The sequence below is a fragment of the Carlito syrichta genome, unplaced genomic scaffold, assembly GCF_000164805.1.
Source record: "Carlito syrichta isolate Samal-C Ts95f unplaced genomic scaffold, Tarsius_syrichta-2.0.1 Scaffold303429, whole genome shotgun sequence".
NCBI lineage: Eukaryota > Metazoa > Chordata > Mammalia > Primates > Tarsiidae > Carlito > Carlito syrichta.
Window position 1 is genome coordinate 299,331 of NW_007247525.1, and position 25,933 is coordinate 325,263.

Here is a 25,933-nt window from a genome sequence, read left to right on the forward strand (position 1 = left end):
TAGAGCTTTATAGGAGCAGAGTTTTTGTCTGTTATTGAAGCTAATCTGGCATAAATTCAACCTAGATTAATGAAGAAGTTTAACAATTATGAACACCTACAAATCAAACAACAGATCCCCCAAATGCATAAAGCAAATACTGACAGAATTGAAGGGAAAAACTGGAAGCTCTACAATAACAGTTGGAGACTTCAATACTCTACTTTTAATAATGGATAAAATATCTAGACAGAAGATTAGTAAAAATATACCTCTATATACCTCTGAGCAACACTAGAAATACCTCTATATACCTCTGAGCAACACTAGAAAGCAAAGAGGTCCAGAGGCATAGCTCCACTCAATGCCATCAGAATATACATTTATTTCAAGAGCACATGGAACATTCTCCAGGAATGACCATATGTTAGACCACAAACATGTTTTGATAAATTTTAAAGACTATAATTATATATGGTATCTTTATTAACCACAATGGGATGAAGCTAGAAATCAAGAACAGATCTCCAGGAAAACTAGAAAATTCATGAACATGTGGAAAGTGAAAAACACACTCTTAAATGACGAATGGATGAAAGAAGAACATACAGGGAAGTTAGAAAATACTCTGAGATGAATAAAAATAAAAACACGAGATACTAAAACCTATGGAATGCAGCAAAAGCACTACTTGGGGGGGTGGCTTATAGCAATAAATTCCTATATTTTAAAAAGAATTAAATCAGTATCCAAATTTTGCACTGCCAAGAGTGAAAAATAAAAGCAAATATTCCCAAAGTTAGAGGGAAGAAAATGTTGAAGTTTAGAGTAGAGATAACAAAGTATAGAATAAAAAAATAAATAAAACCAGTAAAACCAAAAGCTTCATTTTAGACAAGATCAAGCCTGTTCAGGGTGATACTGCTATAGACCAAAAGTTTCATTTTTAGAAAAGACAAAAAAAAAAAAAAAAAATGTATGAACCTTTAGTTAGACAAGGAGGAAAAAAAGAGAAGATGCAAATGAAAGTGGAGATATTTCTACTGATCTTATAGAAATAAAAAGGATAAGAAAATACTATGAAAAACTGTATGCCATATTAGATAATCTAGATTAAGTTAAAAAAATTAAAAATACTAAAACAGACTTAGGAATGAAGAGAAAATATTAACAGACCTACAAGTAGAGAGATTGAGTCAATAATAAAAAAATCTCAACAAAGAAAAGTCCAGGACAAGAAGGCTTCACTGGTAAATTCCACTAAATACTTAAAGAATTAACACCAATCTTTCTCAATGTTGAGAGAGAGAGAGAGAGAGAGAGAGAGAGAGAGATATTTCCTAGCTCATTCTAGGAGACCAATATTACCCTGATGCCAAAGCAGAAAAAGATAGCATTAAAAAACAAAACAAACTAGAAACCGATATTCTTTATGAATACAGATGCAAAAGTTAGCAACAAAACACTAGCAAACAATCCAATAGCATATTAAAAGGATTATATACCATGATCAAATAGGACTTATCCTAGAAATTCAAGAGTTGTTCAACAGAAGAAAATCAATGTATTATACAACACTAGTAGGACAAAGAAAAAATACCTACATGACCATCTCAGTTGACACAGAAAAAGCTTTGACAAAATCCAACACCTTTTCCTGATGAAAACACTCAGAAAACTAAAAACAGAATGAAATCATCTTATCATGACAAACAGCATTTGTGAAAAGCCCACATTTAACATCATACTCAATGGTAAAAGACTAAAAGCCTTTCCTAACTATCTAACTATAGGTCCTATCACTCCACCAAAACCGCCCTTGCTAAGATGGCCATCTAAGTGTCAAATTCAAGCGCATTTTTTTCTGTCTTTTTGCCCATACTTTTCCATCTAAAATATACCACTGTCTCATTCCGTTTTTATTTGTTTTTTATTTATTTATTTATTTATTTATTTTTAGTTGGAGTCTCACTCTGTCACCCAGACTGGAGTGCAGTGGCCACTCCCGGCCACCACAGCCTTGACCTGCTGGGCTCCGGCGATCCTTCCCCCTCAGCCTTCCAAGTAGCCAGAATTACAGGCGCGCGCTACCACACCCAGCTAATTTTTTGATTTACTGTAGAGATGAGGTCTCGCCAAGTTGCCCAGGCAGGTCTCGAACCCATGGGCTCAGGCAACCCACTCATCTCAGCCTCCCAAAGCGTGGGATTACAGGCTGAGCCACCGAGCCTGGCTCATTTTTTTTTTTTAAGACAGGGTCTCACTCTGTCACCCAGGCTGGGGTACAGTGGACAATCACAGTTCACTGCAAGTCTCAAACTCTGGGGCTCAAGTGATCCTCCTGCTTCAGCCTCCCAAAGTGCTGGGATAACAGGTGAAAGTCACCAAGCCCTGCTCCTCATTCCTGATATAATTGCTTCTCTAAGCTTCTGTGTTCTTCCTCTGCTAAGTCTCACTGCCTGGGCTCATCCACTCTCACAGTTTCAAGTATTACTTATTAATTGATGACTATGAATCCATACCTCAAATCCAGGCCTTTCTCCCATATTTTAATTTTATTTCCAACCAGAGCTATCTCAAAAATCAGTACATTTTCTCAGATTAGCCAACCACCACTAACCGAACTCATTTCCCTTTAACTCTCTCTCTCTCTCTGTCTCTCTCTCTCCCCTACTGACCTAGGAAGGTACGACTAATAGTGTGCCTTCCAAAGATGCTTCTCTCCTCTCCACCTCAGATTCTTCTTTTTTAAAAATGTTGAAGCTCAACACACCTGCCATGCTTAATGTTGGTGTTTACCAACATTTCTATGCTATGTTACCAGTAACTGATGTTTTATTTATCTTACATCTTAAAATGTAATGCTAGGTATTCAGAAAATATTATTAGGGAGTTAATCATTGCTATTATAAGGAAAATAATTTCTTTAAAAAAATAAATACACTTATAAACACATTCATTCAACTATTTATTATTTACTGGGCTTCAGATACTGTTCCTCTCTACAGTGGAAACAGTGTTGAACATGACAGAATAGGTCCCTATGGTCATGGAGCTTATGTTTTAATGAGAAGACAAATAAACAAACAAAAACCTAGGCAAAATCAGGTGTGATAAATTCTGTGATAAAAATAAAATGTCATGCAAGGAACTATCTGGTTGGCTATTCATATAACTCTGCTAACTACACATATGTGGTAAGTGTCTCTATACAATGTTGGCTGTAAATTAGAGTCTTTGATTTCAAATAACAACAAAAAATCTCCAAAAATTAAATTACTTTTTAAGGATCTTTTTGGTGTACAACTCATAGAAAAAGTCTGATGAACTGGCAGATGTTAAAGTAAATATCGTGCATAGGATTACATGTCTCTCCTATTAAGAAAATGTAAACAATTCTGTACTGGAAATCATTAACTCATAAACATAAACAGATTTCTACTTTTAAAATTGCTTAGAAATCAAGTGTTTTTAAAGTTATATAAAATTTTATCCCAGGTACTTTTATACAATCTACTACAGAAATTTTGCAGTTTCTAGATGATCTAGGGAACCAGGAAAGGCATTCAACTAGTTCTCTAATACCAGGGCCCTCTGTGAAATATGAACATTTTCCAGATATTTTGTTCTTAGATAATGAGCTCTTTCTTTGACAGGACAACTTTTACCAATAACTGCACTTTGCTATTCACCTTACATTTTTGCTTCTATAGTCACTAGAATTGACTTAATATACAAGCTAGTGTCAGAAACAAGGAAAATCTGTAAAAGGGAGAATAGATTTGAAAAGCACTTCAGCCCTATAACATACTAATAAGTCTTCCACATTTAAAAGAGTAGAGAATCAGTATTGAGTAGCATAACTAAAATCACACAAAATTTTCTACTGTATTTGTAGGAAACTAATTTGGACATTAACTGCAATGAAAGGAACTATAGAAGCTGTTAGAGAAAACACTCAACAGTTCCATGTACTTGGAGGAGGCATGGAAAGAAGAGAGGGAGTCCCAAAGCCCAGGGAGAACAGAGGCATTGGTTCTTTCCCCAGAGATCTTAGCATTGGACAAAAGAATCCAATTCTAAACAACAGGAGTGGTCAGTTCCTTTATGACATGCTTTGTCCTTCAAACAAATGTCTTAGATAAGAAATAAGGGAATGCTTTACAGACAATGGCTTTGGAACTGAGAAGGCCTAACAGCACTTGTTAAAAAGACCCAGATGTTTTGAAATCTGGAAACAAAGTTGCTTTAAATCTCTCATCCAGTTCGCATCCTCAAATAACCTTGTTATAAATGGCATACCCGAACATAGTACACTAAAACAAGACCCATTATCACACATACTTCGGCTACACAGAGGATCAGATCTCAACCCCACAATGCACATGTGTAACCCCTGTAATAAAAGTCTGGCAACAAGTAGGCTAACAGCCAGGATGTGTGTGTCCTCCATCACCAGCACATTGCCTATATGGCATAAGTACGTTTTTACTTTCTCCATCTAAGTGTTGCTCAGAGGCAAGTTAGCTTAGAATTATCTAGCATAGGTCAACAAATATTTGCAAATGATTACATGCCAGTCTATTCTAAGTATTTTAGGATAAAATACAGATGCTCTTCCTGCCCTTTGAGGAAATAACAGTCTAATGGGAAAGACAGACTTTCATTTTGGCTTCTATAGTCACTAGAATTGACTTAATATAAAAGCTAGTGTCAGAAATAAGGAAAATCTGTAAAAGAGAGAATAGATTTGGCATATATTAAGTGCCATGAAAATATATAGGAAAGTATCACATAAATAATCTAGCCTAATCTAGGAACATCAGGGAAGTTCCTGTCTTCCCTCACCAAGGAAAGAATGTTTACGTCAAAATGGAAAGGATGTGTAAGATTTTTTCTATACAAAATCCATAGAAAACACAGGCAGAGATATTTATAGCATGGCCTATTTGCGGTATCTAAGAGACAATTAGATTTCTGACAGATGCCTGGACCCCAAACTTCTCTACAATCAAGACAGTCACTGAAATAAAGTGATGATCTGATTTATTAGTCAGATACTAAAAGTTGGTAGATGTTCTGTTTTAAGACCAAATACTTCAAAAGCATTCACAGTTATCAAAAACAAAAATATTTCAGGGCCCCTTAGAACCAGGAAGGAGATCAAGCAGGGTGGCAGCCACTGAAGATCAGGACCTAAGTGAGGAGGGCAGCTCAGCAGGGCTGTGGGCCAATGGAGGAAGGTTACATGCAGGAGGATTGAGCTAATGAGCAAATATATTGAGGATAATGAGAGCCAAGTTTCTTACTTTCAGAGAAGGGAGTTACAAATATGAAAAGAGAGATAGAATGAACCCTGTGGTGCTGAATTGGAATTGGAGATACAGGCATGAACTCGTGGTGTTTTCTTACATGGTATAACTCAACAGAGAAATAAAAAAAGACATAGGGGGTTGGGGAAGAGGGAGAGAGAGAAGGGGAGAAAACATATATTTCCTAGTTCTGTCCACTGAAAGGGCCTGGGAGCAATGATTATCCCGGCTGCACTTGGCATGCAGAATTTAGTATCTAAGTACCATTTTCCACTATAAGAAACCCAGGATACATGACTATTATAGGGTTGAGGATAGTACAAGATAAGCCTAGCACATCCTCTTGTGCCACAAAGTAAGGGAATATTCAAAGAATGATGAGATCACGTTAACAGAACAAAAAAGCCAACCTGAAGAGGCTCTTATTGGTCAAATCTAGGACAATTCAAGGATCAAAATAATGAATAATTGATAGAAATAACTACATAAATCAGGACTTCAGAGTCCACACTAATATAAAGAAAGAAAGAAATGAAGAGATGAAATGAGGAAACTCTTCCTTATAGCAGAATCCCTACTAAAAAACGTAAATGGAGTCATGGATTTTTAAAAAGCACCTTTTGGCAATCATCGGTGTAATAATCAATTTAGGCAAGAAACATTAATGGATGCTGAAAACAATGGGTGAAAAAGGGATATTCATAAAGTCTTCTCTTTTAATAAATATTTTTCACACAAAATATTTATTAATAATAAAGGAGTACCTTCATAGTGGAGAAACCTGGAAGATAACACCTTATCTAAGCAATCAAAGTTAACCTTGCCAGTGGAGAGAGACATTATGTACCACTAGTTTAATATAGTGAGAAGTAGATATTGTGAGTGAATTTAGTGAGAAGAACATAGCTCCACCCTGTACTCTTGCCAAAAATGACTGGCCTGACTCTAATATAAAGAAAACCATTTGAGGCAAACTAAATGAAGAACATTCTATAAAATAACTGGCTTCTAATCTTAAAATTTGTTAAAGTCATGAACATCCAGAAGAACTGAGAGACTGTTTCAGATTGAAGGAAATTAAACGACATGACAAATGCAGAGTTGAGTTCTGTATTAAGTTGTTTTCTATTAAAGACACCATCGGGACTGCTAGTGGAACTTGAATAGGGCCTCTGGCTAAAGAAAATGTGGGAGTTTCAGAAGGGAGATCGTTTTTGCAATTTCTCTGTCAATTTTTGCAACTTTTTTGTCAGTTTGGAATTATTTCATAATAAAAGGTAAAAAAGCACAATTTTTTAAAAAGAAACTCAGAATAGAGAACCCCCAAATTAATCCACATATCTACAGCCAACTAATTTTTGACAAAGGTGCTAAGAACACTAAGTGGGGAAAGAAGTGTCTTCAATAAATAGTGCTATGAAAACTAGATATTCATACGCACAAGAATGAAATTAGATCCCCACTTCTCACCATACTAAAATCCACTCAATTTGGATCAAAGATCCAAATATAAGATCCAAAACAATAGAACCACTATAAGAATCATAGGAGAAATACTTTAGGATATTGGTCTGGGAAGAGATTTTAGGAATAAGACCTCAAAAGCACAGGTAGCAAAAACACAAATAAATAAATGGAATTATATCAAACAAAATGCTTCTGCACAGCAAAGGCAACAGTCAACAGTAAAAAGACAACCTACAGAACGGAAGAAAATATTTGTAAACTACTCTTCCAACAGGGGATTAATATTCAGAATATAACAAGGAGCTCAAACATCTTAACAAAACACTAATCCAGCTTAAAAAAAAAATGGGTAAATGATCCAAACAGACTTTTTTTTTAATTTTTAATTTTTTAATTTTAATTTTTTTTGAGATGGAGTCTCACTCTGTTGCCCAGACTGGAGTGCAGTGGCTGCTCCCAGCCACCGCAGCCTCAACCTGCTGGGCTCCGGCGATCCTTCCGCCTCAGCCTTCCAAGTAGCTGAACTACAGGCGCGCACTACCATGCCCGGCTGATTTTTGATTTATTGTAGAGATGAGGGCTCACCAAGTTGCCCAGGTGGGTCTCGAACCCACGGGCTCAGGCAATTCACTCACCTCAGCCTCCAAAGGCGCAGGATTACAGGTTGAGCCACCGAGCCTGGCGACATTTTTTTTTTTTTTAAAGAAGACATATTAATGACCAACAAATATATTAAAAAATTCTCTACATCACCAATTGCCAGGGAAATGCAAATCAAAACCACAATGAGTTATCATCTCACCTCAATAACAATGGCTCTTATCAAAGAGACAAAAAATAACAAATGCTGGCAAGGACACAAAGAAAAGGATACACTGTTGGTGGGAGTATAAACTAATAGAGCAACTACAAAGAGTGGTTTGGAAGTTCCTCAAAAAAGTACAAATAGAACTACCTTAGGATCCAGCAAACCCACTACTGGGCATGTATCCAAAGGAGAGGAAATCATTATATAGAATAGACACCTGCAACCTCATGTTTACTGCAGCACTATTCACCATAGCCAAGATATGGAATCAACCTAGGTGTCCAACAACAGGCAAATGGATAAAGAAAATGCAGTGTAATTACACAATGGAATAATCATCAGCCATAAAAAAGAATAAAATCCTGTTTGTCATTCATGGCAACATGGATGAAAACGTAGCACGTTATGTTACATTTAATAAGCCAGGAAAAGAAAGTTAAGTTGCATATTTTCATTCATATATGAAAGCTAAAAAAAAGTTGATCTCATAGAAGGAAAACTGTAGAATACAGAATACTAGAGGCTGGGGAAGGGTAGGGAAAGGGAGGGATAGAGAGTTATTTGTTAAAGGATAGAAAATTACAGTTAGATTGGAGAAATAAGTTCTAGTGTTCTATAACACTGTAGGATAACTAGAGTTAATAATAAGGGTATATAGTTTCAAATAGCTAAAAGGAGGATATCGTATGTTCCAAACACAAAGAAATGATAAAATATTTGAGCTAATGGACATATTAAACCTTGATCTAATTACTATACATTATATGTATTGAAACATCACGATGAAACCAATTATGTACAATTATTATTTGTCAATTAAAAAATGAAATTAAAAATAAATATAAAATTTAATTTAAAAAACAACATCTTGAAAAGTAAATGTATGTAAATATGTTCATTCCCTCCAGCAATGAAATGCAAATTAAAGTGATCTTAAGGTATTGTATACCTGACTGGCTTTTACTGTTGTCATTTGTTTATCTATATTGCATATTGGCTTGCTTTGTAGAACTAGAAGGGGTTTATTCTTTGTTTTCTAAGTACTGTTACATAAAATGACTCATAATCCTTATAAAAACTCTATAAAAGAAGATTCTATTATTTTCTCCATTTTACAGAAGGGACTGAGGCTTAGAGTAGTGGAAGTCAGATATGAACTCAGGCGTTCTGATACCCAGGCTTTTAACCTGTGTTACACTCCTTTGCATAGTCATATAGGGCTGAGGTACTGAAAACTGGTACAATCTTTTTGAAAAGCAATAAAGCCATGCCATCCCAACAGTCATCAAATCCTAAGGCTTGCTGACTAATACATTGCTGAGAATTTATCCAAAGGCAAGATATAGCAAAAGAGAGAAGTACATGTATAAAGATGTGCACTAAAATGGAATTTTTAAAAATGATCCACATGCATAAAGATAAATATTATAATAGAAATTTTAAAAACACCTAATAGTGAAATTAAGTTTATTGTGATTCATCAACCTGATGAAATATTCTAGTTATTTAAAAATAATAATCATGGACATATATGAAAAACAGGGAAAGAACTGTTTATAATATTAAGTCAAAAACTACAAAGTATATGTATAAGTACATATGTAAAAACTATGTGTGCATAAAAAGCAACACATTAAAAAATGACATCTGAAAATGACATGTAGAAAGTCATGGAATAATCAGTGACTTATTTCTTTCCTAATATTTGCATGATATTTACCAAAAAAAAAAAAAAAACTCAAACACACACACAAATATTCAATTGATAAGTGTCTAGAATAGAACTCTTTCATACTTCCTCTAAGTCTCCTTTGAGAGGAGACAGGTGCTAATTATGTGCATTTACATGAAAAGTTACTAAATATTTTAAAAAGCCAAACAACAAAATAATATACATTTTAAGGTCCAATATAGTATCTTTCTTTCCCCCTCTCTCTCTTTCACACACACACACACACACACACACACACACACACACACACACACACACACACATAGAAGGACATATGCGGAAGTATCTATAAAGGCTATCTTCAAATGGTGACACTACAGAGGTGATATTCTTTGTACCAATTTTGAACTTAGTATTATCCTCATGTATTCATTTCTAATAATGTTTTTAAAATAGCTATAAAGGTAAACTATTACTGAATTTAAACAAGATACACAGTCTTGCCAACAACTCCATAATCTCATCAAAAATAGGATAACTTTCTCATGTCATTTACTGTACACTCAGAATTCACTAATTCTGTTCCTTTAGCTAGATGCCTTCTCAACAATTATATCTCATGCCAACAGTCCAAAAATGACTGCTTGAGCACATAGCTACCTATACTTTGTGCATTACTACTTTCATACACAAATCACTGACCAACAAATTCATATCAAGTAAGCAACGCTATTCATAATGACTGTATTACATGAATTTAAATATACTTTCCTCAGATAATACTTCTCACTGTGAATATTAAAGTCGAATAGAAAAATAGAAGCTTAGAAAGTGTTAGTCATTTCCCAGCAATAGAATGATAACAAAAATAATCCTATTATGTAGACATACCTAATACTAGCATCAGAAAGGAATTATTACTTTTGTTAAGTATTTTAAATACTTTTATTTATAATTTTTAATGTTTTATTAAAAAAGGGATACACTCTTGATGAAATCCTAACAACATATAAGCTTGAGAAAACACAAAGTTCAGAAATTAGGAAAAAAATGAATGAGTGGAAAAGAAGCTAAAACAATAAAAGTAAAAAATTAGACACCTTTGGGGAAAAAAATAATGAATCCATGTTGGGAAGAACTGGATTATGAGCACAGATTTTAAGCCTAGTAGAGTCAAGGAATGTCCATAACGAATGATGATGACAAAAGATTAAGTAATAATGTATTTGATAGAGGAATACCAGTGCTATCAGGGGAGAAGGGAGAATGCCACATGGTACAGCAAAAAAAATTATATTCAAAACCATGAACTGAATTATTTAAAAACTGAGGGAATTTCATCTATTTGGTATGGTTTTAAAATATAGCTTGCATGAAGGAATGGATGCTATGAACATCTTATATGTTCTATCATGAGCATTAAAATGAGTATTCAAAGAGAGAAAGTACTAAGCACTGGCAACCAGATTAAATATATTCACAATCTCAAATTTGATTGGCTCAAATTGAGATCTTGATGCCCAATCTCATCCTAGCATAAGTGAGGATCGGGGTAACCCATCACATTTTTTTCCTTCTCATAAGTTACTAAAGTTAAGAATAGCACACAGAGGCAATGAAACCATCTCATCCCCAAAGTTCTCTGTCTTCCGCCTATGCTAAGCATGATTTTTATTCTTTAAACCATTTCTTCCTGAAAAGAGTTCACCAAAGTTGCCATCCTTCCTATCAGCCAGCTCCACTGGGCTCTGGTGACTGACATCTAGACACTTAAACCCAAAAGCTGCTTCAGAAGGGAGTTATTAAAATTCAAATGAGCTGGGCATATTGAAGAAGAAAACACTCGTTTGCATGCACACCTCCGCATTTGGCCATCCCATTTAGCCCCATAGAGCAGAGTCTGGTTTTGTTTTTGTAAATGGGCTTCGGAGGCGGAGGTCAGCCTCCCACGGCCCCCACTCCTCTGGGGTCATCATTAGTAATGAGTAAAGCTGAATAGATTTTCCTCTGAATCTAGTCGGCAAACCTGACAAGAAGGCAGCCCTCTCCCACAACCTGAAAATGCCGGATATCTGATTGGTAATATGGCATGTTTTAATACTTAATTTATCTGTTTTAAAGCAACTTTCAGCAAGACTGCACATTAACACTGATTCCAGTTTCACCCGATTTTTCAAACTTAGAGCAAAACATTTCCTGTTGTGCCATAACTGCATAATCATAAAAATGTTATTCAACCATAAATTACCCATAAGATTCAGAGAAGATTCATTTCTGCCAAGAATTATGGATCTGGTGGAACCAAAATGACATTTTATTCATTAGAAAATAAAAGACTCTTTCATTTGACCTTAAGAGTTTTTACTTTACTCCTCACGGAAATAGTTCACATTGCCATTTTAAAAATGCAAGATATCAATAAGCAACCTAACAAAAAATATAACAGAAGTTTATTTTGTATTATATTATATATTCCTAGCATTATTTTGGTCATAGAAATTTTAGATGCTTATTTAATAATAATTCAATTTCTTACTAATGAAGACATCTCTATTATAACATTTATTTTTAAATAGGCTTAATTTATGGCAATATTAACAATGAACTATATAACTACAAATTATATGGCATATGATATATTTAAATATATCATGTACAACAATGACATATCCTATGTCAATTTTTACTGAGGATAAGTAAAAGAACATAATGCTAACTCAGAACCTTAGGATAACAGCACACATTCTGAAACTCCAGAAATGAAAGGAGTTTGTCTCCAGGCAATGAAAGTAGTTCATAATTTGGAAGCTGCAGGAATTACTGTACCCTGTCAGAGCTCATACAATGAGAGTTTTGAGTTCCTTTCCAATGGTAAAATATTATTCTTCCATGACCTTCATTAATTTCATTAATCAAATGGCTTCCTCCAGATTTCTTCTAGTTTTTGTTTTTATGTTTACAAACATGTTTTTCCTTTCCCAAAATTGGGATGATCTTGCTGCAATATATGCCCTGGTTTTGTCCAGACTGACCTAATCAGCCGAGGAAGAATAAAATTAGCAAATGGCAAAGAAAGAATATCACATTAATAAAGCTGGTTCTTGAGCCATGACATGTTCCTTTCTAATCCATTTATTCCTCACAGTTCTGAGAAGTATATACGGGTCATTAAGGAACATTTATTTAATAACGTACATGGCATTGTTCTGGCTCCAGTTAACAACAAAAGGCACTCAATCTCTGTCTTCAAGTTGCTTGTATTCTAATGCAGGTGGCAGCTATACACAATCACAGAGGATCAAATGTGTGCAGAGAAAAAGAACACAGACTAAAAATAGGAACCAAAGTCAGTGATTTCATCAACATAGAGTGATCATACAAGGTGCAGGGAGAAAACCTACTTCCAAGACAGGTCCTGGGATACAAACGGCACCCAGGGATGTTTCCTCTTTTCAGATCACACTGACTTGAAATTGAGAGGAAAAGCAATGTGCACTTATACTTTTGAAATGACCAAATGGAAGATTAAGATTCTGAAAGAAGCACCCAATGTCAGAGACAGTGATTGCAGGAAAACCACACAATGTGCATATTTATATGCCAATTATTGTAGTTAGCCTCCTGGTCATCCCTATTGCAAAGATGGCTTAGTAGTAGTAATAATATTCACTACAGATTTGTATTATTTGACTCTATAGAGGCATCTTAGAGCACACAAATTTACTTAACATTGGAGAAAGAATGATGAAATTCAAGAAAGGAGCTCACTTGCCTTTTTTTCCTCCTGTAATAAAGAAGCCAATGGCTGCTCCAATAAAACTGCTTTCAGGCAAATAGCTATAGTCAGTAGGAACTGTGGAGACAGAAAATGATCAAATTAACCAGTGAAGTTGGCAGGACTAATGAAGGAAAGATAATGATCTCATGCTGCCATATCAACCTAGAGACAAAGTGGAGATGTTCATGTCATTAATCTCAGCACAATATTCTGTGGCTGCAACTAATTCTATTAGATTAAGTGACTGGCCTTAAAGTAATCACTTAGGCTACACAAGCAAATCTAAAACAGTGGCAAACTTAGTACAGGTTAGAAAAAAAATCACAGAAGAGGAATACTTAACTGAAGTGCTTAAAAAACCTTTCCACATTGTGACATCAATGAACCCCAATCCCACGACCTCCTCAGGGTCAGCAAGGAGTTTGCTGGGCTTCCAGGCTGAGACCACTATTGTAGGTGCCACTCAGGACATGCTGAATCAGATATATCAACCATGGACATTCAACAACTAGTATTAATAGTATTAGTCTCTTATCTAAGGCAGAGACCTCTAAGTGACCAGCATGTGCAAATAAGCAAATGTGTTGTTGACCTGGAACAGTGAGGCAGTGACATTTATGCTAGTTGAGTCCTGAGAGTCTCCTAAATCTTTTTCGTTCCAGGCTCCCATAATTGTTTCATGAGATGGTTTTTACGGCAATAAATGGCTCAATTGGAAATTTCCAACAGGAACAAGTAGCTGTACTTTTCCAGACATACATTTTGTTCAAAAGAACCTAAGTGTAAAATGATTCACTACTACCTTATTTGAGTATATGTGGGCCAGACTAAGTACTCCATAATACAGCAATTAAAAGCCTAAGCCAATTAAAATGTCAAAGCTTGACATAAATATGCTATTTTACCAGGACATTGTGAGAGTCCTGTCCATCAAAATTAGCATTATCAAGGGTTTCCAATATGACTACATTTTAAAAATTCTTTTCCCCATTTTAATATGACAACTTACAGCTGTCTAAAGTTCATTATGTTGGGAAGGCTGTGGACCAATGTCCTGTTTCTATATCTCCAGAGTGACTGAAAGTGAGAGAAACAGTAATTACAGTGACCCATGTTTGTGGTAATGCTGTCAGTAGACTACCTGTCAGTATGTAAGTGAAACTAGGTTTTAATGAAGAATCACTGGCACCTAAACCTCCCTTGCCTGGGTCCAAGATAGCCAATGGACAAAATTCTGTAAAGAGCACGGAGCAAATATTTTAACAGTGATGCTTTCTCCAGAAAATCTCCAAGTACAAAAACAAATTAAGCATGTGGGGATTGCAAATATTTTTTATTGTCTCTACCAAAAAGCTAGAAATAGAAAAGGTCTTGTTATATTAGGATCTAGGATTTCAATTTCAAGGCTGAGGAGGTACACATCTTTAAATGTATTCACCTGATTATTTTTTTAAAAACAGGGGCAGATAAACTCCTGTCATATATGAAGATATATATGAAGAGATCTTTTTTTTTTTTTTTTTTTTTTTTTTGAGTTGGAGTCTCACTCTGTTGCCCAGACTGGAGTACAGTGGCCGCTCCCGATCACTGCAGCCTCGACCTGCTGGGCTCCGGCGTTCCTTCTGCCTCAGCCTTCCAAGTAGCCGGAATTACAGACATGCGCTACCACTCCCGGCTGATTTTTTGATTTATTGTAGAGATGAGGTCTTGCTGCCCAGGCGGATCTTGAACCCGCGGGCTCAGGCAATCCACTCACCTCAGCCTCCCAAACGCGCGGGATTACAGGCTGAGCCACCAAGCCCGGCTTGAAGAGACTTTTAATGAAGCATGAATACTATACAAATTACCATTACATCTAATAAAATAAGTCTGTTTCGAGCTTCAAGGACCTGGTTCCCCATTTCTAGATGTGTCATTAAAGTAGCTGTATGTAAGCTGTGCAATCTTTCTGAGCCTGGGTTCTTCATTTGTGAAATATGGGGGTTACACTGAATGTCTAAACTAAACTCTAGAAAGGTAGAGGAGCAAAAAGAACATGAGCTTTGGAGTTCAGTAGATCTGAGTTCAAACCACATGTCCACCACTTACTGTTACATGACCCTGAGTAAGGCTGGAAGCCTCTCCAGATCCCATTTTGCTCTGATGTAAAATAGAGATGGTAATACCCATTACTTAGGGTGGTTGTGAAGATTAGTGCTCTTAACAAAGTATAGAGCCCTGGGTTGGTAATTCCTCCTTCCAGTTCCAGTATTTTAGAATGTTAATCTTACCGGAGGTTCTACTTTGACTTGAGGACAAAGTTGATAGATGAAGATGTCCAAGAAGCCAGATTGCATTTGACTGAAGACCAATCACCCCAGAAGCACTGATGACCTATAGATGAAAAGGTAACAGTTCAATGATGGAATAAGATCCAAGTCCTATCCAATAAACAGTCACTCACAGAAAGTCACTAGTTATTTATGAAGTGGTGGCTTGGCCGGTAATAAGTAGTCCTATGACAAGATGTAATATCAGGTGTCTAGTATACTATACCTGAGTCATATAAGTACTCAACCGATGCTTGTTGAATTAATGAGTCAATCACTCAATTATTTCATCAGGGCAGAAAGTACTAGTGGCTTTCTCAGGTTTCACTGAGTCAGATTGGTCTCAAAGAAATATTCAAAAAATGGTTTAAAAAGAAATCCAAAAATTAGAAAAAGCAGTGATAGTTACTTAAGACAAAAATACTTCTAAAAAATTAAAGGAGACACTATTTTGTTCTCTTCTTTAAATAGTGCTCTGTTACTGCTTGATCATTCATAATAAGCATTTTTTATATAACAGTTTTCCTCCCAAGGTATGGCAACTTCTTTTTTTGAGCATATTCATATTCATACACACAAAAGAGAGTTTATTCTGTTCAAAGATTTATGTTTGCCTTTAAAAGCCTGAATTACACAAACTTTTTATGTGGCAGGTATTTTAATCGGCAACATTGTACAAGAATGCAAACAAGTATACTAAATGAAAAGAATAAGATACAAAGTTCTATATACAATAAAAATACCAACAATGCAAACAAAACAAGAATGCTCAAAAAAAAGTACAATCAAATACTAGTAGCAGTTGCTTTAGGTTTGGAAAACCATCAGCGGTATTTTCTCAACTTCTTTGCTTCTGTACTTTCAAATTTTATTTAATGAACATAATAATTCCCTAAATAAAAATCTTAAAAGTGAAAACATTTCTCAGCAGATGAAAGTTTTCATGTTAAAGATTCTATTTGTTTATTAAATTTTATTTTTTATTTTGCTTATTTATTTAAAAATACGTTTATTCTTTAGTCAAGAATAGCAACGATGATTTACTCAAATACTTTATCAGTGACATCTGAAGTAATGCTTCTTGACCATTCTACCTAGATACCTGCCCTGCTCTTTGATTACCTTCCATTTTTCCTCTTCCTGAGGGCCTGCCATTTCTTGCAGAGTCAGGTTTTAATTTTTAAAGAAAACCACTGCCAGATTAAGTTAACTAAAAAGTGCCAGGTTTCTTTTTTTCCCCGAGGCAATGTATGTGTGTTAGTGCATACAGAAGCATATACCACTCCCAAATAAATGCCTCTTTAACTCAGCATGACTAATAATAGACTTTCCCATTTTGTATCATGTAATAGGAAAAACATTCTGTATCATGTAATAGAAAAAACAGACAACAAAGGGGGATCATCTGTGTTTCCACCCAAGGATTTTAAATTCATCTTCTTACCTGAGTTAAGGTTCTAATGACTTCATTAAGTCTGCCTTGAAAATGAGAGCTCTGGAGGGCTTCTGACTTCAACTGAAAGGATAAAGAGAAACACCCATCCACCCACCCCAACAAAAGTAAGTAATATTCCCAGTACATAAGCTGTCATCTTCTAAGCTATGGAATAGTTTATCATTATGTCCTTATATTTCACCGTGAGCTCCTCAAGGTCAAGGGCCATGCTTTCTCTGTCACTGATTTCCCCACACCTGTTCAGTGTGGCATGTAGCAGTAACTCAATAAACTTTTAATGTATAAACTAATGAGCAACTTTAGAATTATTTGTAAACTTACACATACATACATCCACTTTTAAAACATTTTGAAGTGAAAGAACAACTACAAGATATAAACCTAAACATTACAGATGCAAAATGGAGTTTCTTGTAAATGACTTTTGAAAATTTCTTATCATTCAATCACTTTTTTGCAAGCAGGGAAATATGTGGCAAGTACCTAAGTCGACCAGGTTTAATTGCTACAAGCCAAATAAAACAAGGAACAAAACTCTATAGAAAGAATTATTATTGGTCAAGAGCAATTTTTCATATAGCAAGGCATTGAAAAGCCCAGTATAACTACTACCATGAACATATATTTTCCTGTCCTTAGCATACAAAGATATTGGATATTATCTTCCTGCTATGGCTATGTACATATTTAGATTTCTTCCCCTCAACAGTTGTAATGTTCCTTTCTTTACCTGCATTACAGCTGCTTCAGAGCCTACCAAGGCCACCATGCCATGAAGAGCAGCCAGACAAAGCATTGTGGGAGAGCCCTGAAAACAAAGCATCAGAATATGTCAAGAGGGAATCAGTCCTTGGGTATGGATTCTATGAAACTTACTACAGAATAAATAAATGGTCAAGATGGTACTAAATGCAACCTGAATAAGTGAACAAAAAATGGCAGCAGACCAAAATACAGTAACAGATTAAGGTTGTTAATCATGGGTGCCTTCTTGTTTTTACTTTTCAAAAAATGTAAGGTTTTAAAATTAAAACACTGACACAACAGCCAGTTTAAAGAAAAAAAAGTATAATGTTTGGCAGGAAGCATTATTTATAAGAGATTAAAAGTACATATGTCTCTTTCATCTGAAATTGCCTGTTCTTTTAGCAACTTCTGTAAAAAGTCCAATAAAGTAGTCCTTTATCTTTCATGAAAGTGTAAAAGCATATAGGTGACGACGTCTACCTCTGCTAGAACAGTTCTTATCCAGGCAGGGAGAAGTTTGCTGCCCAAGTCTTCAGCTTTTCCATGTCCACACATAGATAAACCATGAACTATGTTTCCTAATGCCAGGGCAAAACCTGAAGTCTGGTATAAATAAATAAAAAACAGGAATGAGAAAAAGAAAAAAGAAGACACAGATTAGAAATGTTTACAAATAACAAGGTAAGTATTTCTAAGACTCCCTTTCCTACCAACAAGTTCTATTTGTTGTCTAAATGTCAGAGATTTCAAGATTTTTTTATCATTGCTATTTTTATCTAGACTTTGGCAACAGAAACTACAAAGCCAAATTGTAAAGATTTTAGCTTCAGTGAGTAAGTTATTTTAGGAAAGTAATACCGTACTATTGAGTGACTTAGTTCAATCCAAAATTCTCGGAAGGGTTCAGGGTGAAAATACTAAAGTAGACCACACAAGGTCAATTAACTCCTAAACAGAGAAAACATTCCATAATGAGCACAGCATCTAAAAATGTCTACATTTTGATATTGCAAAATGTTTATCAATATAAGCGCACAGGCAAATGACCATAGAATAGTATCAATAATATTATAAGCTTAAAATCAGTGAAGCCTGCAATAACCCACCATGACCAATATCAAAACTTTGGCGAAACCTTTAAAAACAATCCAAATGGGAAATTTCTATAGCATTTATAATCTGAGGGAATATTTTCTCAAATTTTTTAACTGTAGCAAAATAAATACAAAATTTACTACCTTTACCATGAATACAAGTTCAGTGACATTAAAAATACTCATCCATCCTACTATCTATCTCCAGAACCCTTTCTATATTGTAAAACTGAAACTCTATGCCTATTAAACAATAACTTCCCACTCCTCCCCCTCCCCTAGCAACCACCATTCTACTTTCCGTCTCTTATGTTTTTGATTACGTAAGTACTGCACATAAGAAAAAGTATACAATATTTGCCTTTTAGTGATAGGCTTATTTCACTTAGCATAATGCCTTTAAAGTTCATCCATGTTGTAGCACATGTCAAAACTTTCTTCCATTTCAAGGTTGAAGAATATTTCAGAGGGAATGTTTTAAAGGTATTTAATTTAATTTAATGTATATGTATTTAATTATTCCTATACATATTCAGCCTTCTGCCTTGAATTTGTTGAAGTTTGACTTTATCAAAGTCATCTATGTATTCATACTATTTTATTTTTATTTTTATTTTTTAGAAACAGGATTCTCCTCTGTCACCCAGGCTGAAGGACACTGTAACCTCAAACTCTTAGGTTCAAGTCATCCTCCCACCTCAGCCTCCTGAGTAGCTAGGACAATAGGTATGTATCACCATACATGGCTTGCTTGCTTATTCATTTATAGAGTTTATTTATTTATTACTGAGATGGGGTCTCGCCACATTGCCAAGGCAGGTCTCAAACCCTTGGCCACAAGCAGTCTTCCTACCTCTGTCTCCTAAAGTACTGAAATTAGAGACATGAGTCACTATGCCTGGCCTATTTATTCATATCTTTATACATTTTTGTCTCTAGTCTTACATAACTCTTATATTTCCCAGTCACATATTTTATTATTTTATAACTATAGATAGAACAATGTTTGGAGAGAGAGAAAAGCTTATCAGTACTCTCTCAAAGAAAAAGAAACATCTACAGAGTGAGATAGCAGATGAGGCTAAAAAGACACCTGTGACTATTGAACATAGCTGTGGGAGAAGAGAATAGTCAGAAGTTCCTCAATTCTAGACACACAAAAAAATCCCATTAAAGTCTAATTCAGAGTAAGTCAAAAGCAAGATTTAGCAACAGTATGAGACCCACACAGAGAAATAATCAGGGCACACATTTCCAACCTGCTGGTTGTTGTCTACTAACAGTTGAAGCTTGTTCATAATATCTTCTGCTTCTGCAGCCTCAATAATGCCAACACTGAATGCTGACGTACATACACAGCTAAGGGTGTAGGCAAGTACCTAAGAAGACAATACAACAGAAAGATATTTCTTCAGGAGGCAAAGTAAAAGAACATGGCTTAGTTGACACAGATATTCTGTCAAACCTCTCCCCAGAATAAGAACTGGACTCAAATAAATCTACCATAGACTGAGCACTGTTTACTGCCTAGCTTACATTAATATATTTCATAAAAATATATGATGATTTTATATGATCATAATTATATATATTATGTTATGATGGATAACAGTTTTCCTACTTTATAGGTAAGAACGTTGAGGCTTAATTACACATAGCTAGCAAGTGACAGAGGAGGAACTCAAACCCACGTCTTGAGACACAAAAAAAATTCCTCATTATGTCAGAGCACAGTACCTATCAACAGCAGAAGGAAACAAATTTCCATCACCAGTGGGTGCTAACTGCCAAGCACTCCTATCCAAGGCTAAACAGGAGAGAAAATCCAGAGAAGTGAAACTCATATTAGGAAAAGTAGTGGAGTATATTTGCAACAGGAATGTGGGTGTTGGAGTCAGATTGATTATATAAAATAGGAATAAGACTACCTACATCACAGCACTAGTGTAAGAACTTAATATGTAACTGAATAAACAAATGAATAAATAAAGAATGTTGGCAATGAAGACAATACTTGGACATATATCCCAAATTGCCCATTTACTAAGTAACTTTGGGCGTCACTCAATCTATTTGAGTGTCAGTTTTGTAAATCAAGGTTAATTATCTCCACCCTCTACCTCACATTTTCATGATAACCCTTCCTTATAAGGATACTGTTAAGACAAAGTAGAAAACTCAACTCTTAGTGCTGGTTGACACAGCATGAAAAATGTAAGAGGTTTCTAAGGTAGAAATTGGATAATAAAATATCAAAGGGGAGGAAAAAAAAACAACAACCCAAAACTGCTTGCTTAAGATCTTATAAATCAAAACATCAAGGCAGACAGATGCATCAGTTATAAAAACCTTGCTTTAATTTATTAATCAATTTGCCCCTCAGTTGCAAGATTTTTCTACTCTGGCTAAAAAACAAATACATACTTTAAGCTCATGCTCTCCACCGCTTTAAAAATGTAAATGGAGTGCATGTCTTAGAACAAAACTTCAACCCTCTGTGCCCCAAACAAATTCACCAATTCAACAAGTTCTACTGCTGAAAGCAGAAGCTGAGCAGGGAAACACAGCAGCCATTATGTACTCATCAATAGCTCGTGGGCAGGCTGGGATGAAATAGAATCTGCTCTAATGAGAGGGAGAATCTGGCCAGGCCACAAGGTCATCCCTTGCTCCTCCCAAAGAAGAGCACAGGCGGTTCAGCTTCACCTGGGCACAACAGAGGCGGGCGTGACACATGCCTAAAATGTTCCATCTAAAAACATGGTTAACACCGTGGGGTGGGTCATATGAACTCCAATTCTATATATTTTTGTACCTAACAGAAAAACCTTTTCATCAAGTTTAGCAAAAGAAATTTCCTTAAATTTTTTTTAATGCTAGTTGACATTTAAAAAGAGCAAATGCCTTTCAACCTGCAGTTTCTTATGCTATTCTTGGCCATTTTTAAAAGTTATATTTGGCTTGAGCACCATTCTAAAAAATCTCCATTTAACCTTCTTCCTGAAATTGCAGCTCTTCCTAGAAAGTGCCTTCTAGTGATGCTGACTCAGGCTTTTGTATTCACCAAGACTCTTATCTTCTATGCCACATTTAAGCCTAAATTGATTTAAACAAGCCACATAATTTGGAAAACCTTATGATCTAATGTAGGTTGCTTGCCACTCACATTTTCTCCTTTTGAGGAAGAATTTAATTTACAGAGTTACCAAAATGAGAAGTCAAAAGTAAGCAGCAACAAGAAACAAACAAACAAAAGAGAACAGAGGGGGGGAAAATATAACCTCCATCTCCTACCTCCTGAAACGTTCTGCTCTGGCTCCCACTGTCATCCAGGTATGCAGACAGCTTCCGAAGCGATGCTGCCACATGAACTCGGGACTCCATTTGGCTGCTGTGGCTCATGAGGGACAGAACAAGTCCAACTCCCAATATACAGCCCGTGCTTAGATGCCAAAGAAGATGAGGTGTTAGAATCATAAGAGATCCACATCATTGATCTTCACTTACCATGGGGGTTTACAGTGCTCTGACACCTGAGGTAAGCTGGCTGGCATCTAATTCTGCTGTCTAGTAGGTCCCATGATCTATGATAGGTATGCCCCCTTCTTCCCACAAAAGGAAAAAATTTATGTTGAAACAGGCTCATGCAGTATATCCCTTGGGCAAAAATAAACAAAAACAGTTTGACCTAAACTCTATGGTGAGGAGAGGAAAAGGTTGAATCAGCTCTATTTCTGCCCTTAACTGTAGTTCTCTCTGCCTCCCATTTCCATGTTGAGTACACTAAATGTTTGGATATAAGCTGAGGACAGCTGACTAATAACAGAAGCGATAAAAGCAAGGCATGACGCAGAGGTACTGCTAAGGGTGTCGTGTTTCCCAGTCAACTTTGACAAATGGAATTTCTTTCTTAAAGAAACTGTGTATTTGTCTGTGCACAATGACATTAATCCTTCTCTCCCCTCTGATCTCTGGAGTACCACTGGGTCAGGAGAGAAAATGGACAAATGACAGCTTGTCAAAAGTTACCCTATGTGACAATTCAATTGAAATCTGGGGGCTTTGTGCACCAATTCTCCTGAAAGAATACATATCCATTTAAAGATTCGTTTAAAGAAAAGAATTGTTCTCACAGAAAACTTCAAGTTAGAATGATATGAAAATGCAGCTTGTGGCAATTTTTTACTTAAAAAAATTTTTTTGTTATCATTGTTGTTTTTTAAATGCTGGGTTTACCAGAAATTATCCTCACTCTTGTCTGACTTGCCTCTCATGATGATATCTGCTGTTGAAGAAGACACTCCAGGGCATTTCTCCAATAATGTATCTCAATGCCTGTGTGCTATGTCATTTTGCTTTTAAATGGCATCTATCCCCTTAACTGAAATCAAGAAACTGCATCATTTTATGGACATGTTACTTTCCCCAGGGTGTGAGTTACTTTCGGGGTGTCTCTTGTCATATGTGGCTGCTCTGTGCAGATGGAGCAGCCACATCTGACAAGAGACACCCCGAAGGATGGACAGGCTGTAGGATTCACTCAAGGTCACACAGAGAGCTTCTAGCAGAGCACAGCCAGAACAAGGGAGGTTTTTATTCCCAGCCTTCGGTTACATCTGTCAAACCCAAGGCCCCTCTGGTGCCCTACATGATGCCATGATGGAACGCCTATGAGAAGGCAACATATCTCATGTGTGTTTTTCTAGTTTCTGTTACATAACAGTCTGGTATTAGAAAGTCCTTCATAAAGAGGCTACTGCAGTAATAATCTATCATTAGTCAGGCAGAACTGCTGTTGCAGCTTACATGAACTTAACAAATCTCAACCAGCACAATTCATTTTGAAACAGTTAATTCAACATCTAACACTTGAGTACAGCATGCTTTTGAGACTAATCACATTTCCAAAAGAAGAAAAGCTACTCTTGAATAGTATGTACTTAATAATACTTAATAGTATGTACTTGTTATAATTTAGAATCTACAGGGAAGTTTTGGGCTATCTTTCTATTTTGATGCATATAACAATTTAACAGAATTAGAGCAAAGATGTAATTTGACAAAATGTGATTAATACTTTGATAGATCTGACTGTAGTTTCCTCTTTGACTATTTAATGCTATTTATGCTTAAGATTTTAAATGTTCCTTCCTCAGGGACGCTGTCCCTGGCCCAGCAGGGAACCACTTTAATACTCTCCCATAGCACCCTGTTCTAATTTACTTCATACAATTTTAATTATAAACTCTGATGAGGATTATTTGGGGGCTTGTTTGATTACTCTCTTCCCTAGCCTTCAAGCTCCATAAGGATCGGTAACTTTTCCGTTTCTACCTTACTACAGAATCTGTGATACCTAGTAAATGGCTGGCCACATATAGGTACTCAATCAATATTTATTGAAAGTTTAAGAATTGACCAAATGAATAATTTAAGAATCTGGAGTGAAGAGAAGAGCTACAGGAAAAACAAAAACAAAAAACAAGATTTGATTCTTATGTTTAGTAGGCGGCACAATTTATGAGTGGTAAAATTCACTGAACACAGCATCTAAGGTCCAACCAGAAAACTCAACTTCTATTTCTTGCTAGACTAATTTAAGGAAGAGAGATGTTGGGTTCATGTGGAAAGTAATTTATCTTAAAGCTCACTCAAGTAAGTATTGGGGTTTATCTTTCTCAATGAACAGGCAAGCATCTAAGTCTTGATTTTTCAGGCTATCCTGAGCACACAAAAATCTCTATTCCCTGGACTGAAGTCCGTCCTTTACTATCTCAAGGTATACGGGCAACAAGGCTTAGAAAAAGATATCTTGGTTTCTAGTTCTCATTTACCTCAATTTTATCATAACAATTCTTCTTCTTCCTAGTCAAGGTTATAATTCACTAGCGATTCTATTCACTTCCACAATGGTAGCTAACTGACTGGTATAACACATGAATAACTATATATGTATATATACGTGCCAATGTAACTATGTTGGAGTATATATATCTATAGCTCTTTTAAAAGTTTTCTTCTGCTTTGTCTCATTTTACAGTATACACTAAGAAAGTAATCCTAAAGCTTTATTCCCAATATTTCCTTCTGATTTCCAACTCCTCTATATTTTAATGTGTTTGTTTTTGTCCAAAGTTTTAAAAATTTCCCCCATGTGCTTAACCACACATTTACTTCATTCTAGCTTCTCTTTGATACGTCTGCCAGCTCTAAACCAAGAATAGCTTGGGCAGAGATAGCTTTCATATCTTTCTGTCCATTGACCACAAAAAGGAGTTAAGTGTTAGTGTCTCAGACAGAGGAAATAAAAACAAGTTATAATAGTAAGTAAAAAATTAAGCTTTTGGAATTGCTTACAAATAATAAAGAGGACTTGAGTTTAAAAATTCTATATCCTATCATGCCATTACTTACTGAATGTCTTGTCAGAGTATATTAAAATATCACCAATAAAAAGAAATCCTCACATCCAAATGCTATGCAATTCTGATATTTGTGTTGCTATATCAACTGAGATATAATGGTATATTTCTCTGAAATTAGCCAGAGATGAATCTTGAATTCCCTAGTTTATTGTAGGCAATCCTGCAGATTAAGTACTAGGCCATCTAATAATTAGTTCCAATAACAGTTAACATTTGTATAGCGCTTTGCCCTTTACAAAGCGCTATACAAATGTTATCGTATTTGTAAAAGCTCAATAGTAATTAACCAAAGCCGGGGTCTTTGATGGATAGCATGACTACAGTTAGGGCTGTGAGGAGCACAATGGCACAATGAGTTACCACTAGATGGCAGCAAAATGTTAGTGATAGGATCACAAACACCAGCCAGCCCAGGTGCTGGGTGCTCTCAGCAGGGACATGCCCATTAAATCAGGGAAGCGTGGTGAATTTGCTCTGGGTGAATTCTATCACTTGAGGTAGCATACTCCCAGGTCTATTAACTTCCTCCCGGTAACACTTCTACTATTTCACTTGAGGGAGGACTGCCCTAGACTCCTGCAATCTCATTAGACAAGGGAATACTTTGCCATGAACCGGGCATTCAAGCTTGGGCCTACTTAGAAAAGCAGAAAAAAATGATTTTTTTTTAAAATAGTGGGCAACACTCGCATGTCAGGAAAAAATAAATAAATAACAAACACCATACTGTCAAGCAGCAAACTGCTCTCTTTCTACTGAAGCGTGTTCTCCACGTTTGTACTATGCAAGAGAAAGAAAAATTGCTTTGAAGTCAGATGACCCAGGTTCCCCCCTCCTCCTAGCTCTGCCACTTACTAAGCACATGACCTTGAACAGGTGTTCTGAG

The 25,933-nt window shown here is 35.9% G+C and overlaps 1 protein-coding gene across 1 annotated transcript in view; it reads right to left on the reverse strand.

The window, feature by feature from the left end:
* The window catches only part of FOCAD (focadhesin), a 95,453-nt gene that overhangs the window by 23,606 nt on the left and 45,914 nt on the right, over nt 1-25,933 (reverse strand). Inside the window, exons 10-16 of the mRNA XM_021712614.1 lie at nt 21,917-22,064; nt 19,882-20,001; nt 18,009-18,131; nt 17,512-17,589; nt 16,770-16,841; nt 15,287-15,389; nt 13,011-13,091 (exon numbers count right to left, since the gene is read on the reverse strand). Of these exons, the coding sequence (XP_021568289.1) occupies nt 13,011-13,091; nt 15,287-15,389; nt 16,770-16,841; nt 17,512-17,589; nt 18,009-18,131; nt 19,882-20,001; nt 21,917-22,064 (725 nt within the window). The remainder of the gene's footprint in view (nt 1-13,010; nt 13,092-15,286; nt 15,390-16,769; nt 16,842-17,511; nt 17,590-18,008; nt 18,132-19,881; nt 20,002-21,916; nt 22,065-25,933) is intronic.